The following is an 18,572-nucleotide window of genomic DNA, read 5'->3' as shown; positions in this document are numbered from 1 at the left end:
GGCTTTTTTGTTACTAATGAGGTAATGTGCAATGTGTGTGTTATGACCTTGCAGTCCTGTAGGCACCTGGGTTTACTTTCTCTTTCCTCTCTCTCTACAGCAGTTACAACCTGACCTCTCTGAAGCCGTACTACCAGGTGGATGAGACAGAGGAGAACCCTTACATCTGCTCGAAGCACAGCGACAACGGCATGCTGAAGTGTCAGGACATCCCTCCTAAAATCGACTGCACCAACTTCAACTTTCCAGAGCTTGGGAACAGGAACAACTGTGACCTGAATCAGTACTACAACATATGCCAACCCGGAGACCTGAATCCACACAAAGGGGCCATTAATTTTGATAACATTGGCTATGCCTGGATAGCCATTTTTCAGGTGAGACAACTTAATGCGTGATAAGTTTACTAAGATCTAGACATTTTTATATCCGTAAAACTTGTGGTTGGTTGGTTGATTCTGTAGAAACATGCTGGGAATAATGGCTTAAGCATTTGGACATTATTGTATTTAATAGAAAATTTTGAGAGGTGAATGGTTTATTTAAGTAAATGTTGGCTTTGCATAAATGGAGCCATCAACCCGCACTGTAAGTAGGCCTTTGACCTTCTATTAAAACCCATTCCAGCTAAAACTTTTTTTTCAGTTTTGAATAGAGTGGGGAGGGGGTTGGACATCTCTCATATTTTAAATTCTTCTTCTTGTCTTCTATCTGACACCTGTCACCCACATAGGAAGTAGTAAGAATGGGAACACAGACCCCAATGACCAAGCCCATCGGGGGTGGTCTCATTAATCAAGAAGCAAGCCAAAAGAATGAGATGCACAAACACTTTTTGTAAAAACAAATCTACAAGTGACAACATCCCACCAGGCACAGGCTCCTCATTTGACGCATTTTGCCCTAACTAGGCCTTACATTAGGGTGAAACATGTCAAAAGAGGTGGCTGTATCCAGCACGATGTTGCCATTATTAGAAGAATAAAGTTTGTGTTTAAAAAAGTGTTTGATGGTTAGTGCGGCTCGTTCTTTTGGAGTAGTGGTGAATGCTTTTTCAGGAGCAAGATGCCTCCTGATGTGTTTGGGCATCTGCTACAGGTTCTACTGAGCATAAGTTTGAGTGGAGCCATTTGAGCAACAAAAACCTACCAGACTCAAACTCCTTTGTTGATGTTTTTAAACCCAAAGTCTTCCATTAAGGTAAAACTCATCCACTGAGGAGCCTGTGTCCAGTGGGATGTTGTCTCTCAAATAAAAAGAATACAGTTTGTGTTTACAAAAAGTATTTGGCACTTGTTGTGGCCCATTTCTTTTTGGAGTGAGACTCCTCCTGATGGGCCCGAGCACCCAGATCTTAATAAGCACAAGTGTGGACATGAAACCATTTGAGGCACAGCAACCCACCAGACACAAAATTCTTCACTGACGTGTTTCATCCTAACTTAGCCATACAATTGGACAAAATACATCAGTGAAGGAGACTGTGTCTAGTAGGATGTTGTCTTTCGATGAGGAATAAGATTTGTTTTTACAAAAAGTGTTTGGCGGTTGGTGTGGCCTGTTCAGGGGCGGACTGACCATTTGGAAACTCGGGCACTGCCCGAGGGCCCGGGGTCAGTAGGGGGCCCCATGAGATGCCCCTGGTACCTTTTTCATAGGCTTTTGTGAGTTTGGGCAAGGACACAGGGGCCCCATGATCCCCTATTTCCCGGGGTCCCCATGAGTTGTCAGTCCGCCCCTGGGCCTGTTCCTTTGCAGTAGTGGTGAGTGCTTTTTGGAAGTAAGATGCCTCCTGGTGGGCCTGGATAACTGCCTACCTACATGTCAGATTAGGTGTCTGTATTTGGCAGGATGTTGCTAATCTTAAAAGTATAATGTTTGTATTTACAAAAGTGTTTGACGGTTAGTACAGCCCGTTCCTTTGGTGTAGCGGCGAGTGCTTTTTCAGGAGTGAGATGCCCCCTTATGGGCCTGGGCATCCTCCACAGGTTCCAACAAGCGCCAGTCTGCGGTGGAGCCCTATGAGCAATAACCCACCAGACACCAGCTCCTCCTCTAACCGGGTTTGTTTTAACTTAGCCCAACACCAGGTCAAAACCCATCAGTGGATGAGCCTTTGTCCAGTGAGATGTTTCTCAAAGAGGAATAAAGTTTATTTTTACAGAAAGTGTTTGGCGGTTGGTTTGGCTTGTTTCTTTGCAGTAACGGGGAGTGCTTTTTGGGAGTAAGAAGCCTCCTGGTGGGCCTGGGTACCTGCAGGGGGTTCTACCTAACACAAGTGTTGGACTTGGCTGGAGTCCATTGAGCAACAACAACCCACCAGACACAAACGCCTCCTCTGACATGTTCATTCTAAATAAAACCCTACATTAAGGTGAAATGCAGCGGTGGAGGAGCCTGTGTCCAGTGAGTAGTTGCCTCTTGAAGAGAAATAAAGTTTGTTTTTACAAAAAGTCTTTGGTGGTTGGTACAACCCTTTCCTTTGGAGTAGTTGTAAAACTATTTGTAATAGCCTGATCTATCAGTAGAGTGTTCTCTTTGCTGCAGAGTCTCAACTCGGCCAGTTACCTTCACTTGCCTCGTACCTACTTCTATTCCCCTCAGGTTTTCACCTAATTGTATTCTGCTCATAGCTAACACATTTTTTTCCCGGCTTTCACATTCAACTTCAGACTTCCCTATTTTATTACTTCTAATCATATTATGTAACTTCATTGTGACTGTCTCCCCAGTTCCATAACTCAATCACTGGTGAGAGGACATGTTCTTCTTCCTTCTGGAGAATACCGATCAGCTGCTGATTGCCGAACTTGCAAAAAATAAAGTGCATTTCGGAGATGAGAGCAATCATTGAAGTAAAACTTTGGCCAAAACGGGGTTTTTTTTTGACAGAGCTTCTGGTTTTACCGTCTGTGACCTCATCGGAGTCCCATCCCCATGCTTCCTTTCCAGTTAACTTGGGAAGGAAATTTGGAGAAATGTCTCCAATGGGAACACAAACAACGATGGAAAGTTCTATTCTTCTCAACAACAAAAGCAGGGCATCCTCTACTCTATCTTTGAACCACTTGCTGAGCCTCCACAGTACATTTACTGCGGCAGGTCGGATCGTACAAGCACAATCACGTACCTCTGCGTCGCGGCTTTCCTCTGGGTCAGCTCCTGCATGCGCACAGGGACCCAGAAGACTGTTCTGTCATTCGCTGCAGCACAAGCCAATCAGCGGGTCCTGGCCAATGATTTATGGCTGGAACACGGACGGTGATTGGCTCAGAGAATGACAAAAGAGAGCCCTGTGTTGGTAAACAACACAGAGTTCTCTTCAGGCAGCAATGATGTGCAATTTTTTTTTTAAACGGCAAATTGCTTAGTAAAACAGCACACAGTGCACACAGTAAACATGGTTAGGCACACGTTTAAACTTTTGATTGCCCTAGATGTTAACCCCTTCCCATCCAGTGTCATTAGTACAGTAACAGTGTATATTTTTAGCACTGATCACTGTATTAGTGTCACTATTGATGTCAGTGGCAGTTAGTCAGTTTCCCCCTACCATCAGTTAATGTCAGATTGTCCGCCGCGCTTTTCCTGTCCCACTATAAATCACTGATCATAGCCATTACTAATATAAATTTTTTTTAGTTTGGGCAAGGACACAGGGGCCCCATGATCCCCTATTGCCCGGGGGGCCCCATGAGTTGTCAGTCCACCCCTGCTTGTAACACTAACAAGTTACATGACACCGGGGAGGGAAAATGGCTAATTGGGCCCAGTTTGGACCTTGTCACTTAGGGGTGGACTCACTTTTGTTGCCAGTGGTTTAGACATGAATGGCTGTGTGTTGAGTTATTTTGAGGGGACAGCAAATTTCCATGTTATACGAGCTGTACACTGACTACGTCACATTGTAGCAAAGTGTTCAATGTTGTCACATGAAAAGATATAAAATATTTACAAAAATGTGAGGGGTGGACTGACTTCTGGGAGATACTGTACCATAGTTTGTAGACGCTATAACTTTCACACAAACCAACCAATATACATTTATTGGGATTTTTTTATCAAAGACATGTAGAAGAATAAATTTTGGCCAAAATTTATGGAGAAATTAGATATTTTTAATTTATTTATTGGATATGCTTTATAGAAAAAAAGTAGAACATATTGTTTTATTTTTCCAAAATGATGGGTCATTTTTCATTTATATCGCAAAAAATCCAGTGGTGATCAAATATTACCAAAATAAAACTTGCAATTTGTTGTCTTTAGATCTCTTTTAAACGTAACCCTTACTCATATTCTTAATCCCTAGAGCTGAATTCAGGCAGATATATAAATCACAAATAAATGCAGCTCTTTAGCCAATAATACATCATTAAATGTATTTCTTAAATGCAAGCAGTGTCAGTAACTGCATTTGACTCGGTGTCACCTTTTGCAGCCCAAGTATGGTAGAGATAAGACTGGGAGAAGGAGACAAAGCCAATTAGTTCAAAGCATACTGATAGGAGGGGAGAACAGAGTGTTGAGCTCATGACTGAGCTACTTCTCCTTTTACTGTCCAGTCTCAGGTTGGAGGTGGGTCCAGGATGAATGGTTGAATGGTTCCGGTGGCCATCATTCAATGCAGAATACTGAGGACATCTAGTACATCTAGGAGTACTGTGGGAGGCATCGCCAGCTTGAAGGTGTATATTTTTTATCTTTTATCCTTCAATGGGCATTTTTTTTTTGGCTGGAGTTCCTCATTAAAGTCAACCTTTGAGTAACTTTACATGTTTGCATCAATAAATAATGACTAAACACAAGTCATGCCTTGAATCTCGGTGTGCTTTGTGTATTTCTTCCAGATCTGTGCAGTAATCTTGGGAAACTTTTCCTTCCTGTAATGAAGACCGCTCACTACTGCTCTCCCTCCTTGTGCAGGGGGACTGGTCTTGTCTCCGCCCCCTCCTGTAGTTTTCTGCAGGCAGCCTGCAGTGGGTGGAGCTGCTGGGTCCCTCCCACAGCTCTGCTCTGTGCACAGGCCATGCGCAGCAGTGATGATGTCACTATCAGGGGCGGACTGACCATTTGGAAACTCTGGCACTGCCCGAGGGCCTGGGGTCAGTAGGGGGCCCCATGAGATGCCCCCGGTACCTTTTTCATAGGCTATTTTGAGTTTGGGCATGGACACAGGGGCCCTGTGATCCCCTATTGCCCGGGGGCCCCATGAGTTGTCAGTCCGCCCCTGGTCACTACTACTTTTATAAAGTAATATCTGGGTTTCCTCTCAGCCTGTGATTGGACAGTGAAAGGGAAAGCAGTAGACTGATGAGCTCATCCCTCAGTCTCTCTCCTTCTGTCAGCATGCTCACTGCGCTGAAGCACAACTTTGTGTTGCTTCTCTCTTTCCCAGTCTGAGCTCTGCTGTCGGGGATGCAAGAGGCTGATACCAGGTCAAAGTCTGAAAACAAAACTGCATTAATGTGTGTCTGCCTGGAGTTCAGCTTTAAAGATGGACAGTTTTCAAGGTAAAAGGAACAGAGGGATTTTGTTCTGTAGGAGACGCCGGTGGGGGACTACGCTTGAAATCTTACCAAAAAAGTAAAGCCGTCTTTTTATCTCTGATATAGTTATTTTTACAATGACGTCCTTAGCGGAGGGTATTGTATGGCTGCGTGGTGCTACCTGGCAGCCTCTTCCGCCGTCCTTCTTAATAAAGGAATCTGTGAATAAAGAGAAATGTTATAGCTCTGGGTGTAAAATGCAGATAATGCCGCGTGCCGAGCGAGAGATTGACAGCGCAGATGAAACCGCATGGAAATTGACTGCGGCTTGTAATGTAGAAACACGTCTGATCGCCGAGCCGCGGGTCTCCCAGATTAAATTTATAGCTGTACAAATTCTTAGTAACTGAGACGCGTCTATTATCCTTAAAGGTAAACGTCAGTCAAACGTGAAAATGTCGCATTATCGCTCGCTCCGGGGGCACGCCCGACCTGCTGAGTGTCTCTTTTTTATTCCAACGTTCATATGGGGCTGCTAGCGGTCTTGCATGGTAAATCCCTGTGGCTGCTGGACTAGTTCATTCAGGAATGGACCTGCATTTCAGCCTCGCAGGGGTGTCCAAACTATGGCCCTCCAGCTGTTGAAGTACTACAAGTCCCATCATGCCTCTGCCTCTGGGTGTCTTGCCTGTGGATGTCAGAGTCTTGCAAGGTCTCGTGAGACTTGCAGTTCCTCAACACCTGGAGGGCCATAGTTTGAACACCCCTGCGGCCCTAGGCAATGCTGATGGTTGTGTTCAGTGGTTATCACCTAGTCCACAGGTGTCAAACTGGCGGCCCTCCAGCTGTTGCCAAACTACAAGTCCCATGAGGCATTGCAAGATTGACAGTTACAAGCATGACTCCCAAAGGCATGATGGGACTTGTAGTTTTGTTTCAGCTGGAGGGCCGCCAGTTTGATACCCCTGCAGGGCCGGACTGACAACTCATGGGGCCCCCGGGCAATAGGGGATCATGGGGCTCCTGTGTCCTTGCCCAAACTCAAAAAAGCCTATAAAAAAAAGGTACCAGGGGCATCTCATGGGGCCCCCTAATGACCCCGGGCCCTCGGGCAGTGCCCGAGTTTCCAAATGGTCAGTCCGCCCCTGTTCAGTGGTTATCATCTAGTCCACAGGTGTCAAACTGGTGGCCCTCCAGCTTTTTCCAAACCACAAGCCCCATGAGGCATTGCAAGATTGACAGTTACAAGCATGACTCCCAAAGGCATGATGGGACTTGTAGTTTTGCATCAGCTGGAGGGCCGCCAGTTTGACAGCCCTGCAAGGCCGGACTGACAACTCATGGGGCCCTCGGGCAATAGGGGATCATGGGGCCCCTGTGTCCTTGCCCAAACTCAAAAAAGCCTATGAAAAAGGTACCAGGGGCATCTCATGGGGCCCCGTACTGACCCCGGGCTCTCGGGCAGTGCCTAAGTTTCCAAATGGTCAGTCTGCCCCTGTTCAGTGGTTATCATCTAGTCAAAAGGTGTCAAACTGGTGGCCCTCCAGCTTTTGCCAAACCACAAGCCCCATGAGGCATTGCAAGATTGACAGTTACAAGTATGACTCCCAAAAGCAGAGGCATTATGGGACTTGTAGTTTTGCAACAGCTGGAGGGCCGCCAGTTTGACACACCTGCAGGGCCGGACTGACAACTCATGGGGCCCTCGGGCAATAGGGGATCATGGGGTCCCTGTGTCCTTGTCCAAACTCAAAAAAGCCTATGAAAAAGGTACCAGGGGCAGAGGCGGACTGACCATTTTGAAACTCGGCACTGCCCGAGGGCCCGGGGTCAGTAGGGGGCCCCATGAGATGCCCCTGGTACCTTTTTCATAGGCTTTTTTGAGTTTGGGCAAGGACACAGGGGCCCCATGATCCCCTATTGCCCGGGGGCCCCATGAGTTGTCAGTCCGCCCCTGGTCTAATTGCTATGTCCCACCATTATGATGGCTCATTTATATTAATAAAGGGTCATTATTTCATATATATATATATATTGTAAGGTTTTTTTCTATGCATGGTATGGTGCCTCTAAAACCCCACTTGTTTTTTATAGTTAGGGGTATATTTACAGTGTCTTAAATATTAATATACTGTATACTATCAGAAAAGTTGTAAACATATAAAAATAAATTATAAAAATAAAAATAAAAATAAATTAAAATCTATGGAGGAACAGCGCTGTCACCCTAGGACAAGACTACAGAACACCTCTCCCACTTCTCATCTCCATAATGTAGGGGAAGGTGTACTGCAGTTCTAACACGCTTCCTCATAACATTGATTGAAGTAACACAGGACAGCATTAGATTTCTGGCAGGATCAACAGGTATTATTTTTTTTGCCCTTATCAAACAAATATAATAAAATGCTTTTACATTTATATTGAACAGACCAAAAGGGAGCAAAAAAAAAAACCCTGCCTGCCAGCATTGAATAAAAAATGTTCATATCTGGTCAAGAAGGAATCCATTAAAATGGAAGTGAGTTGGTCTTTCAGCCCCCATGCTGGAACGGTGACACGTTGGAATAGTTTGTCACACGCTGTTAATGCGCGGTGCGTCTTATCTGATTAGCGGCACTGTCACTAGCGTTAAATAAAAGATCTCCCTTTTCGTTTTCTCCTGCTTGCTGTCTGTCACATCGCTGCCCATCTGGATGATTACTGGAGTTCGGTCAGGGGAAGCCGGGGAATGGGGGGGGGGGGTTGATTAGGTCTCCAGCGAGGCATAGAATGCCTAAATCTTCATTCATGACTCTGTAACCTGTAGCAGCAATGTGTCATGGCTCCCCGGCTCCTAATACAGTTAGGAGAACAATTACTCTTCATGAGGATTCTTAGTGTTACCTCGAAAATATGGTGACAACTGGAAGTCAGTCGGCAGACTGCTACCCTACCAACACTGGTAGTAAGAGGAAACGGGAACCTTCACTCTGCGCACCTTTACCCTGGATTGGGTTTAAATTTCCCATGTTCTCCTACCTACGGAGCTTTCACCATGGGTGTGAGCAGGACTACAGCCTCCTGACACTCCTTTTGTTCTATGATACCTACCTATGAAGCTATGATACCTACCTATGATACCTACCTATGAAGCTATGATACCTACCTATGATACCTACTAATGAAGCTATGATACCTACCTATGATACGAACCAATGAAGCTATAATACCTACCTATGATACCTACCAATGAAGCTATGATACCTACCTTTGATACCTACCTATGATACCTACCTATGAAGCTATGATACCTACCTATGATACGTACCAATGAAGCTATGATACCTACCTATGATACGTACCAATGAAGCTATGATACCTACCTATGATACCTACCAATGAAGCTATGATACCTACCTATGATATCTACCAATGAAGCTATGATACCTACCTATGATACGTACCAATGAAGCTGTGATACCTACCTATGAAGCTTTCACCTTGGCAGCCTCCCAGGGCCGTCTTAACAGTCTCATAGGCTCCTAGGCAAAGTAATGCACTGGGGACCCCACCAGCCTAACCCGCACCGACACTCAAGAAATTAAGTATGAATAGTTGACTTTCACTAAAATAGTGAAAGTCAACCTTCACTCTGCGCACTTTTACCCTGGATTAGGTTTAAATTTCCCATGTTCTCCTACCTATGGAGCTTTCACCATGGGTGCGAGCAGGACTACAGCCTCCTGACACTCCTTCTGTTCTATGATACCTACCTATGAAGCTATGATACCTACCAATGAAGCTATGATACCTACCTATGATACCTACCAATAAAGCTATGATACCTACCTATGATACATACCAATGAAGCTATGATACCTACCTATGAAGCTTTCACCTTGGCAGCCTCCCAGGGCCGTCTTAACAGTCTCATAGGCCCCTGGGCAAAGTAATGCACTTGGGCCCCCACCAGCCTGACCCGCACCGACACTCAAGAAATTAAGTATGAATAGTTGACTTTCACTAAAATAGATTTTAAACAATGCCATAAATCAAAGACCAATCAACACAAAGGGTACAATACGGAGGATGGGGGAGGAAGAAGGGCACAGTATGGGGAAGGGGGGGTCAGGAGTACAGAAGACAGGTTCCAGGACGCTGCACGGGACATGGCAATCCCGGGACATTTTGGTAAAAAGCATGACTGTCCTGAATTATAAAATGTTGTGGTGCAGCTCAGAAGCTGAGTTTTGTAGAAATCCCCTCACCGGCAAGTGTAGGGGAGCACTGTCCAAATGTCAGTCCAGTAGCTTATGTTAGAGAGAAGAGAAGAGACACCACTCTCACCACCTGTGTAGTCCTGTGTATAGGGGATGGCCTTAGCCGTCACGTCGGCCACACCATCTAAAATCCGGGAAAAATTTGAAAATTCAGAACAGTTGGCAAGTGTGATGAAATGCAAGATTATCGTGGGGCCCCCATGTACCTGGGGACCCTGGACAGTCCCCAGGAGTGGCCACGCATTAAGAAAGCCCTGCAGCCTCCCACCATTCTTGGTTTTCTATGATACCTACCTAGGAAGCTTTCACCATGGTTGTGATGGAGACTACAGCCTTTTGCCAATCTTTGTTTTCTATGATACCTACCTAGGGAGCTTTCACAATGGTTGTGATCGAGACCACTGCCTTCTGCCAATCTTTGCTTTCTGTGCTACCTACCTAGGGAGCTTTCACAATGGTTGTGATCGAGACCACAGCCTTCTGCCAATCTTTGCTTTCTGTGCTACCTACCTAGGGAGCTTCCAACATGACTGTGAGCAGGATTGCAGCCTTCTGCTACTCCTTCTGTTCTATGAAACCTACCTATGGAGCTTTCACTATGGATGTGAGTGGGGCTGCAGCCTCCTCCCACTCTTTCTGTTCTATGAAACCTACCTAGGGAGCCTTCACCATGGCTGTGAGCGGGGCTGCAGCTTATTGCTACTGACAACAATCAGAGAGTTACAGGAAGCTCACCGGATTTCTCGTAGGATCTACAGGTATATTTTGCATAGATATACTTTTATTAGTAAATTAACAGACACAGGAGAGCAAATAGGAGAAGTTCATTAAATATGTAGTTTGCATGGCTTCACTCAGTTTAGATGTGAAATAAAGCCCTTGTTTTTTTTTAGATTTGTGGTGAAAGTGTCCAGTTAGAAAAATCTTCTAAGTAGGCAATGCCATACTTCACAGTATCCCACTGGCAGTCTTTGAGGTTCTATTTAACTTCTCACCCTATCCTGGCTGCTTATTTTGTATTACATGTATTAATGTAGTGCCCATTAGTATAGATAGTTATTTAGTGTAGCTAGAGGCTTGCTAGAAGGTGTGAGAAACAGAGTTTACTTCAGGTAAGGCTGGAGGGCTCTACAGGTCAGCCCTCTGGTGCCTCCCCCTGCTATGGAGGCTTGGAGAGGTCAGTGAGCGGGGGTGAGGAGGAGCTGATCTACATATTTATGAGATTCTGACCAATCCCAGGCAGTGTGCCAGACTGACCATAAATATGACAGAGCCTGACCAGCAAGGGGAGTCAGGTGGAAGATGGAGGATTGAAGTGCTACATTAATATAACATTTTTACATATTGTACAATCACTTTAGTCCTTGCCCTTGGGGAGCTTCCAATCTAAGGTCCCTAGCCCACATGTACTGTATACACATACTATTTATTACAGGTACTTATATAGTGCTGTCAGTCTATGCTGTGCTTTACATATATATTGTGCATTCACATCAGTCCCTAACCCTCAAGCAGCATACAATCTAAAGTCCCTGGCCTATATTCATACATACATATACTAGGGCCAGTTTACTTACCAGCATGTCTTTGGAGTGTGGGAGGAAACTGGAGGTAACCCATGCAGGCACAGGGAGAACATACAAACTCCCGGCAGGTGATGCTGTGGTTGAGATTTGAACCAACAACCCTAGTGCTGCTAGGTGAAAGTGCTAACCATTATAGCCACTGTACTGGGGCCAGTTTATCTACCAGCATTTCTTTGGAGTGTGAGAGGAAGCCCACCCATATACATTTTTTTTTTTGCATGTAGATTTTTTTTTCCCATTTTTATGGTGTTTCTAGAAGACTAACTATGTATGTAAAATGCAAACTCTATCCTGGTAGGGTCTTGAACTAAGGACCCCAGTGCTACACCATTGTGCTGCCCTATACTACAGTACATGCATATACTAAAGCTTAGAAATACTAACAACCAACAGGAAATCAATTCAGCACTGGAATTCATTCTTCAGCACCCTCAGCTAATTACCATACAGATCCCTTGTAGGCCACATTATTATTCTTTTTGGCCATCATTCTTGACCATCTTCTGGTGCTCAAACATGATGGATTACGGCTGTGTAATGAGAACACCTGTGTCCACTGCATGACCTGAAAAGGGCCTTGGAAATAAGGGTCAGCGACCTTTTACTCCAAGGCGTAAAATTAGATTTAGCACCAATTTATTTCCTTCCTCAGCCAGTGTCTGGGGACATGGACATACAGGGACATCAACCTACTAATCCCCTTAATATAGCAGTCTGAGGATTAGGTGAAGCTCAGGAGTGTATCGGTGAGTCTGAACATACAGATACACGGGCTGATTACTGGAGTGAGAAGAACGGATTCTCTTGCTGTGTCTGTTCTGAAATAGATGAGCCCCACTCCACTGAGCCCGCTAATGGAAACAAGCAATTGGAAATTGTTGTTGGCACGATAGGAAAAAAAAAGCATGCTGTAGTTCTCAGACTTTTCCTCCACAATTATTCCATCTTCAGTCTAATATTCTTTTATGTTGTCTATTTTATAGTTTATTTTATTAGCAGTTTCTTCACACTTTGTATATTTTGCTGTATAAAATTCTGAATAATTGGGACATTTTCTGGGGTGTTTTCCCTCAAATCTCAGAGTCTCAATGTACTGAATAGGAGCTGTCTAGACCATGTCTTTAATATGAATAAGTACTTTGGGTCTTAAACTCGCAATACACTCTTAGATTGTAAGCTCCCAGGATCAGGGCCCTCCTAACCCTCTTGTATTGAACTGTGTTGTTGCTGTAAAGAAATGCCTGTAGCGAAAATAAAGAAGAAATAGCGCAGGGCATACATGACTAGGCCCAGAGTGGGGGAAGGAGGAGCAGAAAGGGTTAAGGTTAGCTCCAGGGGGTTTGTTATTGATAGTGGGGGGTAGCTGATTGGTAGAGGTTGGTGTAGGTGGGGCTTTGCTGCACCTTAGGGTGGGAGGTTCTGTGAGGGGGCGTCAGTTTAGCTGGACGGCAGGAGTGTGAGCTTCCCTCCCGCCCTCCCTGTTTGGGTGAGTATTGGGTGCCTCCAGGAAGAGGGGGGGTTATGTTGGTTCCTGGGCGGTTGTTGGTCTTTGGAGGCGGTTCTTATCTTGGAAGGTAAACAACAACGGTGTGGGACCCATCGGTGGTATGGGATGCCCAGGGACATTCCCAGTTAACCAAGGTTTAACTGGAAGGTGGTGGTGCTGCACTGCGGACGGTATGGTTGTCTCCGAGCTGGTTGGTTGCGGCTGGAGGCCTAGTGTATATGGTTGTCCGCAGGTGCATTTCGGATCGTTTGGGGGTGCCTTCGAAGACCAACAACAATTCTTTGGGTTTCTGTTATAAGAAATGGTTGGTGTATTGTAACTTGAGTTGTTAATAAAAGGCCATGTTGGCCATTTACTCCAAAATTGGTGTCATGTCTTTTGTAAGTATAATTGGTTAAGGGGAAGGGGGTTGGTGCAGAACGGTAATGGTGATAATGGGGAGTGGACAAGCCTATCTCTGGTGCAATAGTCATGTCTCCCTTTATATTGTAAAGCGCTGAGCAAACTGTTGGCGCCATAGAAATCCTGTATAATATTAATACACTATTATTCATTTATTTCATCCATTTTTTTCTAGAAGAACATGTGTTTGATTTTCATTCTTTTTTTGACTGCAGTGAGAGGGATGGAAATTTTTGAACAAAAAAATTTCTAACAGTGAATGCTGTTTTCATTCCTTTTGAAAATTGGATGTTAAAAACAAACTGAACTTCGAAGTACTCTTAAAAGACATTTGTCAAGGCGTCAAATGTACTGAGAATTTTTATATGAATATTTGTATGAATGGTTAGTTGTAAATTTAGTGTATGATCACTTTAACTATAATACCTTTTTTTCAGCGGGAAAGCAGGGGAATGCACCTCCAGCACGGAAAGTATGTAACGGCAAGGGGTGCTGGGGTGTGCTGGAGGCAGGGGCGGACTCACAACTCATGGGGCACCTGGGTAATAGGGGATCATGGGGCCCCTGTGTCCTTGGCCAAACTCAAAAAAGCCTATGAAAAAGGTACCAGGGGCATCTCATGGGGCCCCCTACTGACCCCGGGCCCTCGGGCAGTTTCCAAATGGTCAGTCTGCCCCTGGCTGGAGGATCTGTTGTTGCTGGCTACTGGGGGATCTATTGGCACTGAAGGAGATCTATTTTTTGGTGGTTGTCTATTGTTGCTGGTGGGGGATCTAATGTTGTTGGGGTCAATTGTTGTTTGAAGGGATGTTACTGACTGCTGGAGAGTCTATTGATGTTGGCTGCTGGTAGATCTATTATAGCTGCTGGCGGTCCATTGTTGCTAGGGTGGTATTTTGTTTTGGGGGTACATTTGGGGGAATCTATTGTTGCTGTGGGTGGGGGGTCTAATGCTGCTGGCTGCTGGGAATCAGTTTTTCTGCTTTTCAGCAATGACAAATTCCATACAAATTTTTTAGCACCCCAAAATGATACTTGGCTCTGTATTCTCTAAAAGGAGTGGTACTGGGAGGTGGATAGGGAGTGAAGGTGCTCGGAGGTGGGTAGGGGGCAGAGACAAGAAGGGGGGAGTTCCTGCACCTGTGTTTTGAGAAAAAAGCCCTGGATACCTGTTAGCGTGAGTGTGTTTACGTGAATTTGGAGCTGTTCAGTCCAACTTATATAATGTTTTGTGTTGTATTAATCTGCATTAGGACTTTTTTATTTTGTAATATGCTGACATCTAGTGTCAGTTTGAGGCCACTACAACTTGTTTACTATTGTGATTTTGGAATCTTCCTCTGTCCTCCACTCCTGTTTAGTGTTAGTTCAGGGGTGTCCAACCTTTTTGACTTTCCTGGGCCACATTTGAAGAAGAGTAATTGTCTTGGGCCTAACATAAAATATACTAACAATAAGAATAGCTGGTGAGCAGAAAAGGTCGGACAGATCACAAGTTAAAGCAGAGTTCCAGTGAAACTGTAAAAAATAAAAGTCAACATCTGCAAAAACTATAGCTGCTGACCTTTAAAAAAAACAGTCCCTCGATCCCCCGGTGTCCTCCCCCCACAGCCACAGTTTCACCGGCCGTCCTGTCTTCCCAGTGCCGGCATCTTCCGTGTGGGCACCCGGCTGTGATTGCTTGCGGCTTCATGTGTGAGTAGTGCTGCACTTTCTGAATGCTCCCGTAGTCTTTTTGGACCTGTCACGTGTCCCAGAAAATCACGTGGAGGGAGGGGGGAGGACAACTTCCGCTTCCAATCGCCTAGGTGATCGTAGCGGAAGTGGCAGTAAGTACCTGTCAATTTGGAGTACCCGCTCCCCCCCCCTCCATTCCCCAAAGGTGCCAATCCTTAACAGGGAGCAGGGGACCCGTCCTTAAAGCGGAACTTCCCCTTTTGGGTGTAACTCCGCTTTGACAATCACTGATATAGATAATGTACCTATCTGAGTAGTAAAACTTCAATGTTTTTGTAATATTTTTTTTTTAGAAAAGTAAAAGAGGGAAACATATACCTAGTGAGATATTTGACACTGTTTTCAATAAACTAAACGCATCAATACAGTTGTGGCCAAAATTATTCAACCCCCAATGCTGTAAAGGGGTTTAGGGACTATAGTGTACATTTGGAATTGTATTCAGAATCAAATCCTACAAGGACGTTGTAACTACCCAAATGCAACTAAAATGACATCAATTGTTTATGTAATACAGTAGTAAATGGTTCTTATGTGGTTTCTTCATTGCCACAATTATTCAACCCCTTAAAGACTACCACTCTGAAGAACAGAGGTTCATACAGGTGCTTTCCATCAGGTATTGAAAACACCTGTGGATGTCACCGAGCAGCAATCAAGCATAATAAGCACCAATTAGGCAGCTTTAAAATGACTGTGATACTCAGCTCCTTCTAGACATTTACTGGTGTGGTTACAAACATGGTGAAGGCAAGAGAATGGTCCAGGAAGACAAGAGAAGAGGTGATTTCTCTTCACAGGAAGGGCAATGGCTATAAGAAGATTGCAAAGATGTTAAACATACCAAGAGACACCTTAGGAAGCATCATTCGCAAATTCAAGGCAAAGGGCACTGTTGAAACGCTACCTGGTCGTGGCAGAAAGAAGATGCTGACTTCGACTGCTGTGCGCTACCTGAAGCGTAGAGTGGAGAGAAGTCCCCGTGTGACTGCTGAGGAACTGAGAAAAGATTTGTCAGATGTGGGTACAGAAGTTTCAGCCCAGACAATAAGACGCACACTGCATAATGAAGGCCTCCGTGCCAGAACTCCCAGGCGTACCCCCTTGCTGTCTCCAAAGAATAAGAAGAGTCGACTGCAGTATGCCAAAAGCCATGTGGACAAACCACAAAAGTTGTGGGATAGTGTTCTGTGGACTGATGAAACAAAATTAGAACTGTTTGGGCCCATGGATCAACGCTATGTTTGGAGGAGGAAGAACAAGGCCTATGATGAAAAGAACACCTTGCCTACTGTGAAGCATGGTGGAGGGTCAATCATGCTTTGGGGCTGTTTTGCTTCTGCAGGTACAGGGAAGCTTCAGCGTGTGCAAGGTACCATGAATTCTCTTCAGTACCAGGAGATATTGGATGGAAACGTGATGCAGTCCGTCACACACCTGAGGCTTGGGAGACGTTGGACCTTTCAACAGGACAATGATCCCAAGCATACCTCCAAGTCCACTAGAGCATGGTTGCAGAGGAAAGGCTGGAACATTTTGGAGTGGCCATCGCAGTCACCAGACTTAAATCCGATTGAGAACCTCTGGTGGGACTTAAAGAAAGCAGTTGCAGTGCGCAAGCCTAAGAATGTGACTGAACTGGAGGCCTTTGCCCATGAAGAATGGGCGAAGATACCCGTAGATCGCTGCAAGACACTTGTGTCAAGCTATGCTTCACGTTTAAAAGCTGTTATAACTGTAAAAGGATGCTGTACTAAGTACTAAGATTGAATGTCACTTGGGGGTTGAATAAAACTGATAATGCTGTGAGCACAGAAAAGACATTTGTGGTTATTTCATTATAACTGTTATGTTATATTTGTCTGACCTACAAGTGCCTCTTTAATGTAAATGTAAGCAAGATGACTGAATGATCAAAAGCAATGTCAAACTGGCCAAAACACTCAATTTCAGTGGGGGTTGAATAATTTTGGCCACAACTGTATCTGGTTTGCTAGATGAAGTAGCAATTCTCAATTAATTCTCAAGGTGCTCATCAGATATTTTGCTTCTAATTTTGCCCTTCATGTGCTTCATCCTTGAAAATATTTGCTCACAAATATAGGTGCTGCTGAAAACCGATAATATGAATAAGGTGTGATTGTGCACAGTGAGATATTTTTCTTTGGGAAGATAAAACTTATAAAAGTCTAGTAAAAACTGACAAATTTTACTTTGGCCGCATGTGTTCACTAAGTGTAAACACATTTTTACAAAACTTCCAAAGAAATCAACATTTTATTTATTATTATTACAGGTACTTATATAGCGCCATCAATTTACGCAGTGCTTTACATATATATTGTACATTCACATCAGTCCCTAACCCTCAAGGGGCGTACAATCTAAGGTCCCTAACCCTCAAGGGGTGTACAATCTAAGGTCCCTAACCCTCAAGGGGCGTACAATCTAAGGTCCCTAACCCTCAAGGGGCGTACAATCTAAGGTCCCTAATCCTCAAGGGGCGTACAATCTAAGGTCCCTAACCCTCAAGGGGCGTACAATCTAAGGTCCCTAATCCTCAAGGGGCGTACAATCTAAGGTCCCTAACCCTCAAGGGGTGTACAATCTAAGGTCCCTAACCCTCAAGGGGCGTACAATCTAAGGTCCCTAACCCTCAAGGGGCGTACAATCTAAGGTCCCTAATCCTCAAGGGGCGTACAATCTAAGGTCTCTAACCCTCAAGGGGCGTACAATCTAAGGTCCCTAACCCTCAAGGGGCGTACAATATTAGGTCCCTAACCCTCAAGGAGTGTACAATCTAAGGTCCCTAACCCTCAAGGGGCGCACAATCTAATGTCCCTAACCCTTAAGGGGCATACAATCTAATGTCCCTAACCCTCAAGGGGTGTACAATCTAATGTCCCTAACCCTCAAGGGGCGTACAATCTAATGTCCCTAACCCTCAAGGGGTGTACAATCTAATGTCCCTAACCCTCAAGGGACGTACAATCTAAGGTCCCTAACCCTCAAGGGGCATACAATCTAAGGTCCCTAACCCTCAAGGGGCGCACAATCTAAGGTCCCTAACCCTCAAGGGGCGTACAATCTAAGGTCCCTAACCCTCAAGGGGCATACAATCTAAGGTCCCTAACCCTCAAGGGGCGCACAATCTAATGTCCCTAACCCTTAAGGGGCATACAATCTAATGTCCCTAACCCTCAAGGGGTGTACAATCTAATGTCCCTAACCCTCAAGGGGTGTACAATCTAAGGCCCCTAACCCTCAAGGGGTGTACAATCTAAGCTCGCTAACCCTCAAGGGGTGTACAATCTAATGTCCCTAACCCTCAAGGGGTGTACGATCTAAGGTTCCTAACCCTCAAGGGGCGCACAATCTAATGTCCCTAACCCTTAAGGGGCATACAATCTAATGTCCCTAACCCTCAAGGGGTGTACAATCTAATGTCCCTAACCCTCAAGGGGTGTACAATTTAAGGTCCCTAACTCTCAAGGGGTGTACAATCTAATGTCCCTAACCCTCAAGGGGTGTACAATCTAAGGTCCCTAATTCACATTCATACATATTATTATACAGTATGTATATAGCA

The 18,572-nt window shown here is 44.9% G+C and overlaps 1 protein-coding gene across 4 annotated transcripts in view; it reads left to right on the top strand.

The window, feature by feature from the left end:
• Positions 1-18,572, top strand: part of CACNA1H (calcium voltage-gated channel subunit alpha1 H) — a 710,377-nt gene that overhangs the window by 449,804 nt on the left and 242,001 nt on the right. For all 4 annotated transcript variants that reach the window (XM_089656030.1, XM_089656029.1, XM_089656027.1 and 1 more), the window contains exon 7: positions 101-377. In XM_089656030.1, the coding sequence (XP_089512156.1) occupies positions 101-377 (277 nt within the window). The remainder of the gene's footprint in view (positions 1-100; positions 378-18,572) is intronic.

The sequence above is a fragment of the Staurois parvus genome, unplaced genomic scaffold, assembly GCF_062004578.1.
Source record: "Staurois parvus isolate SC_StPar_1 unplaced genomic scaffold, SC_StPar_1.0 ptg000882l, whole genome shotgun sequence".
NCBI lineage: Eukaryota > Metazoa > Chordata > Amphibia > Anura > Ranidae > Staurois > Staurois parvus.
This window is presented reverse-complemented; position numbering and strand designations above follow the sequence as displayed.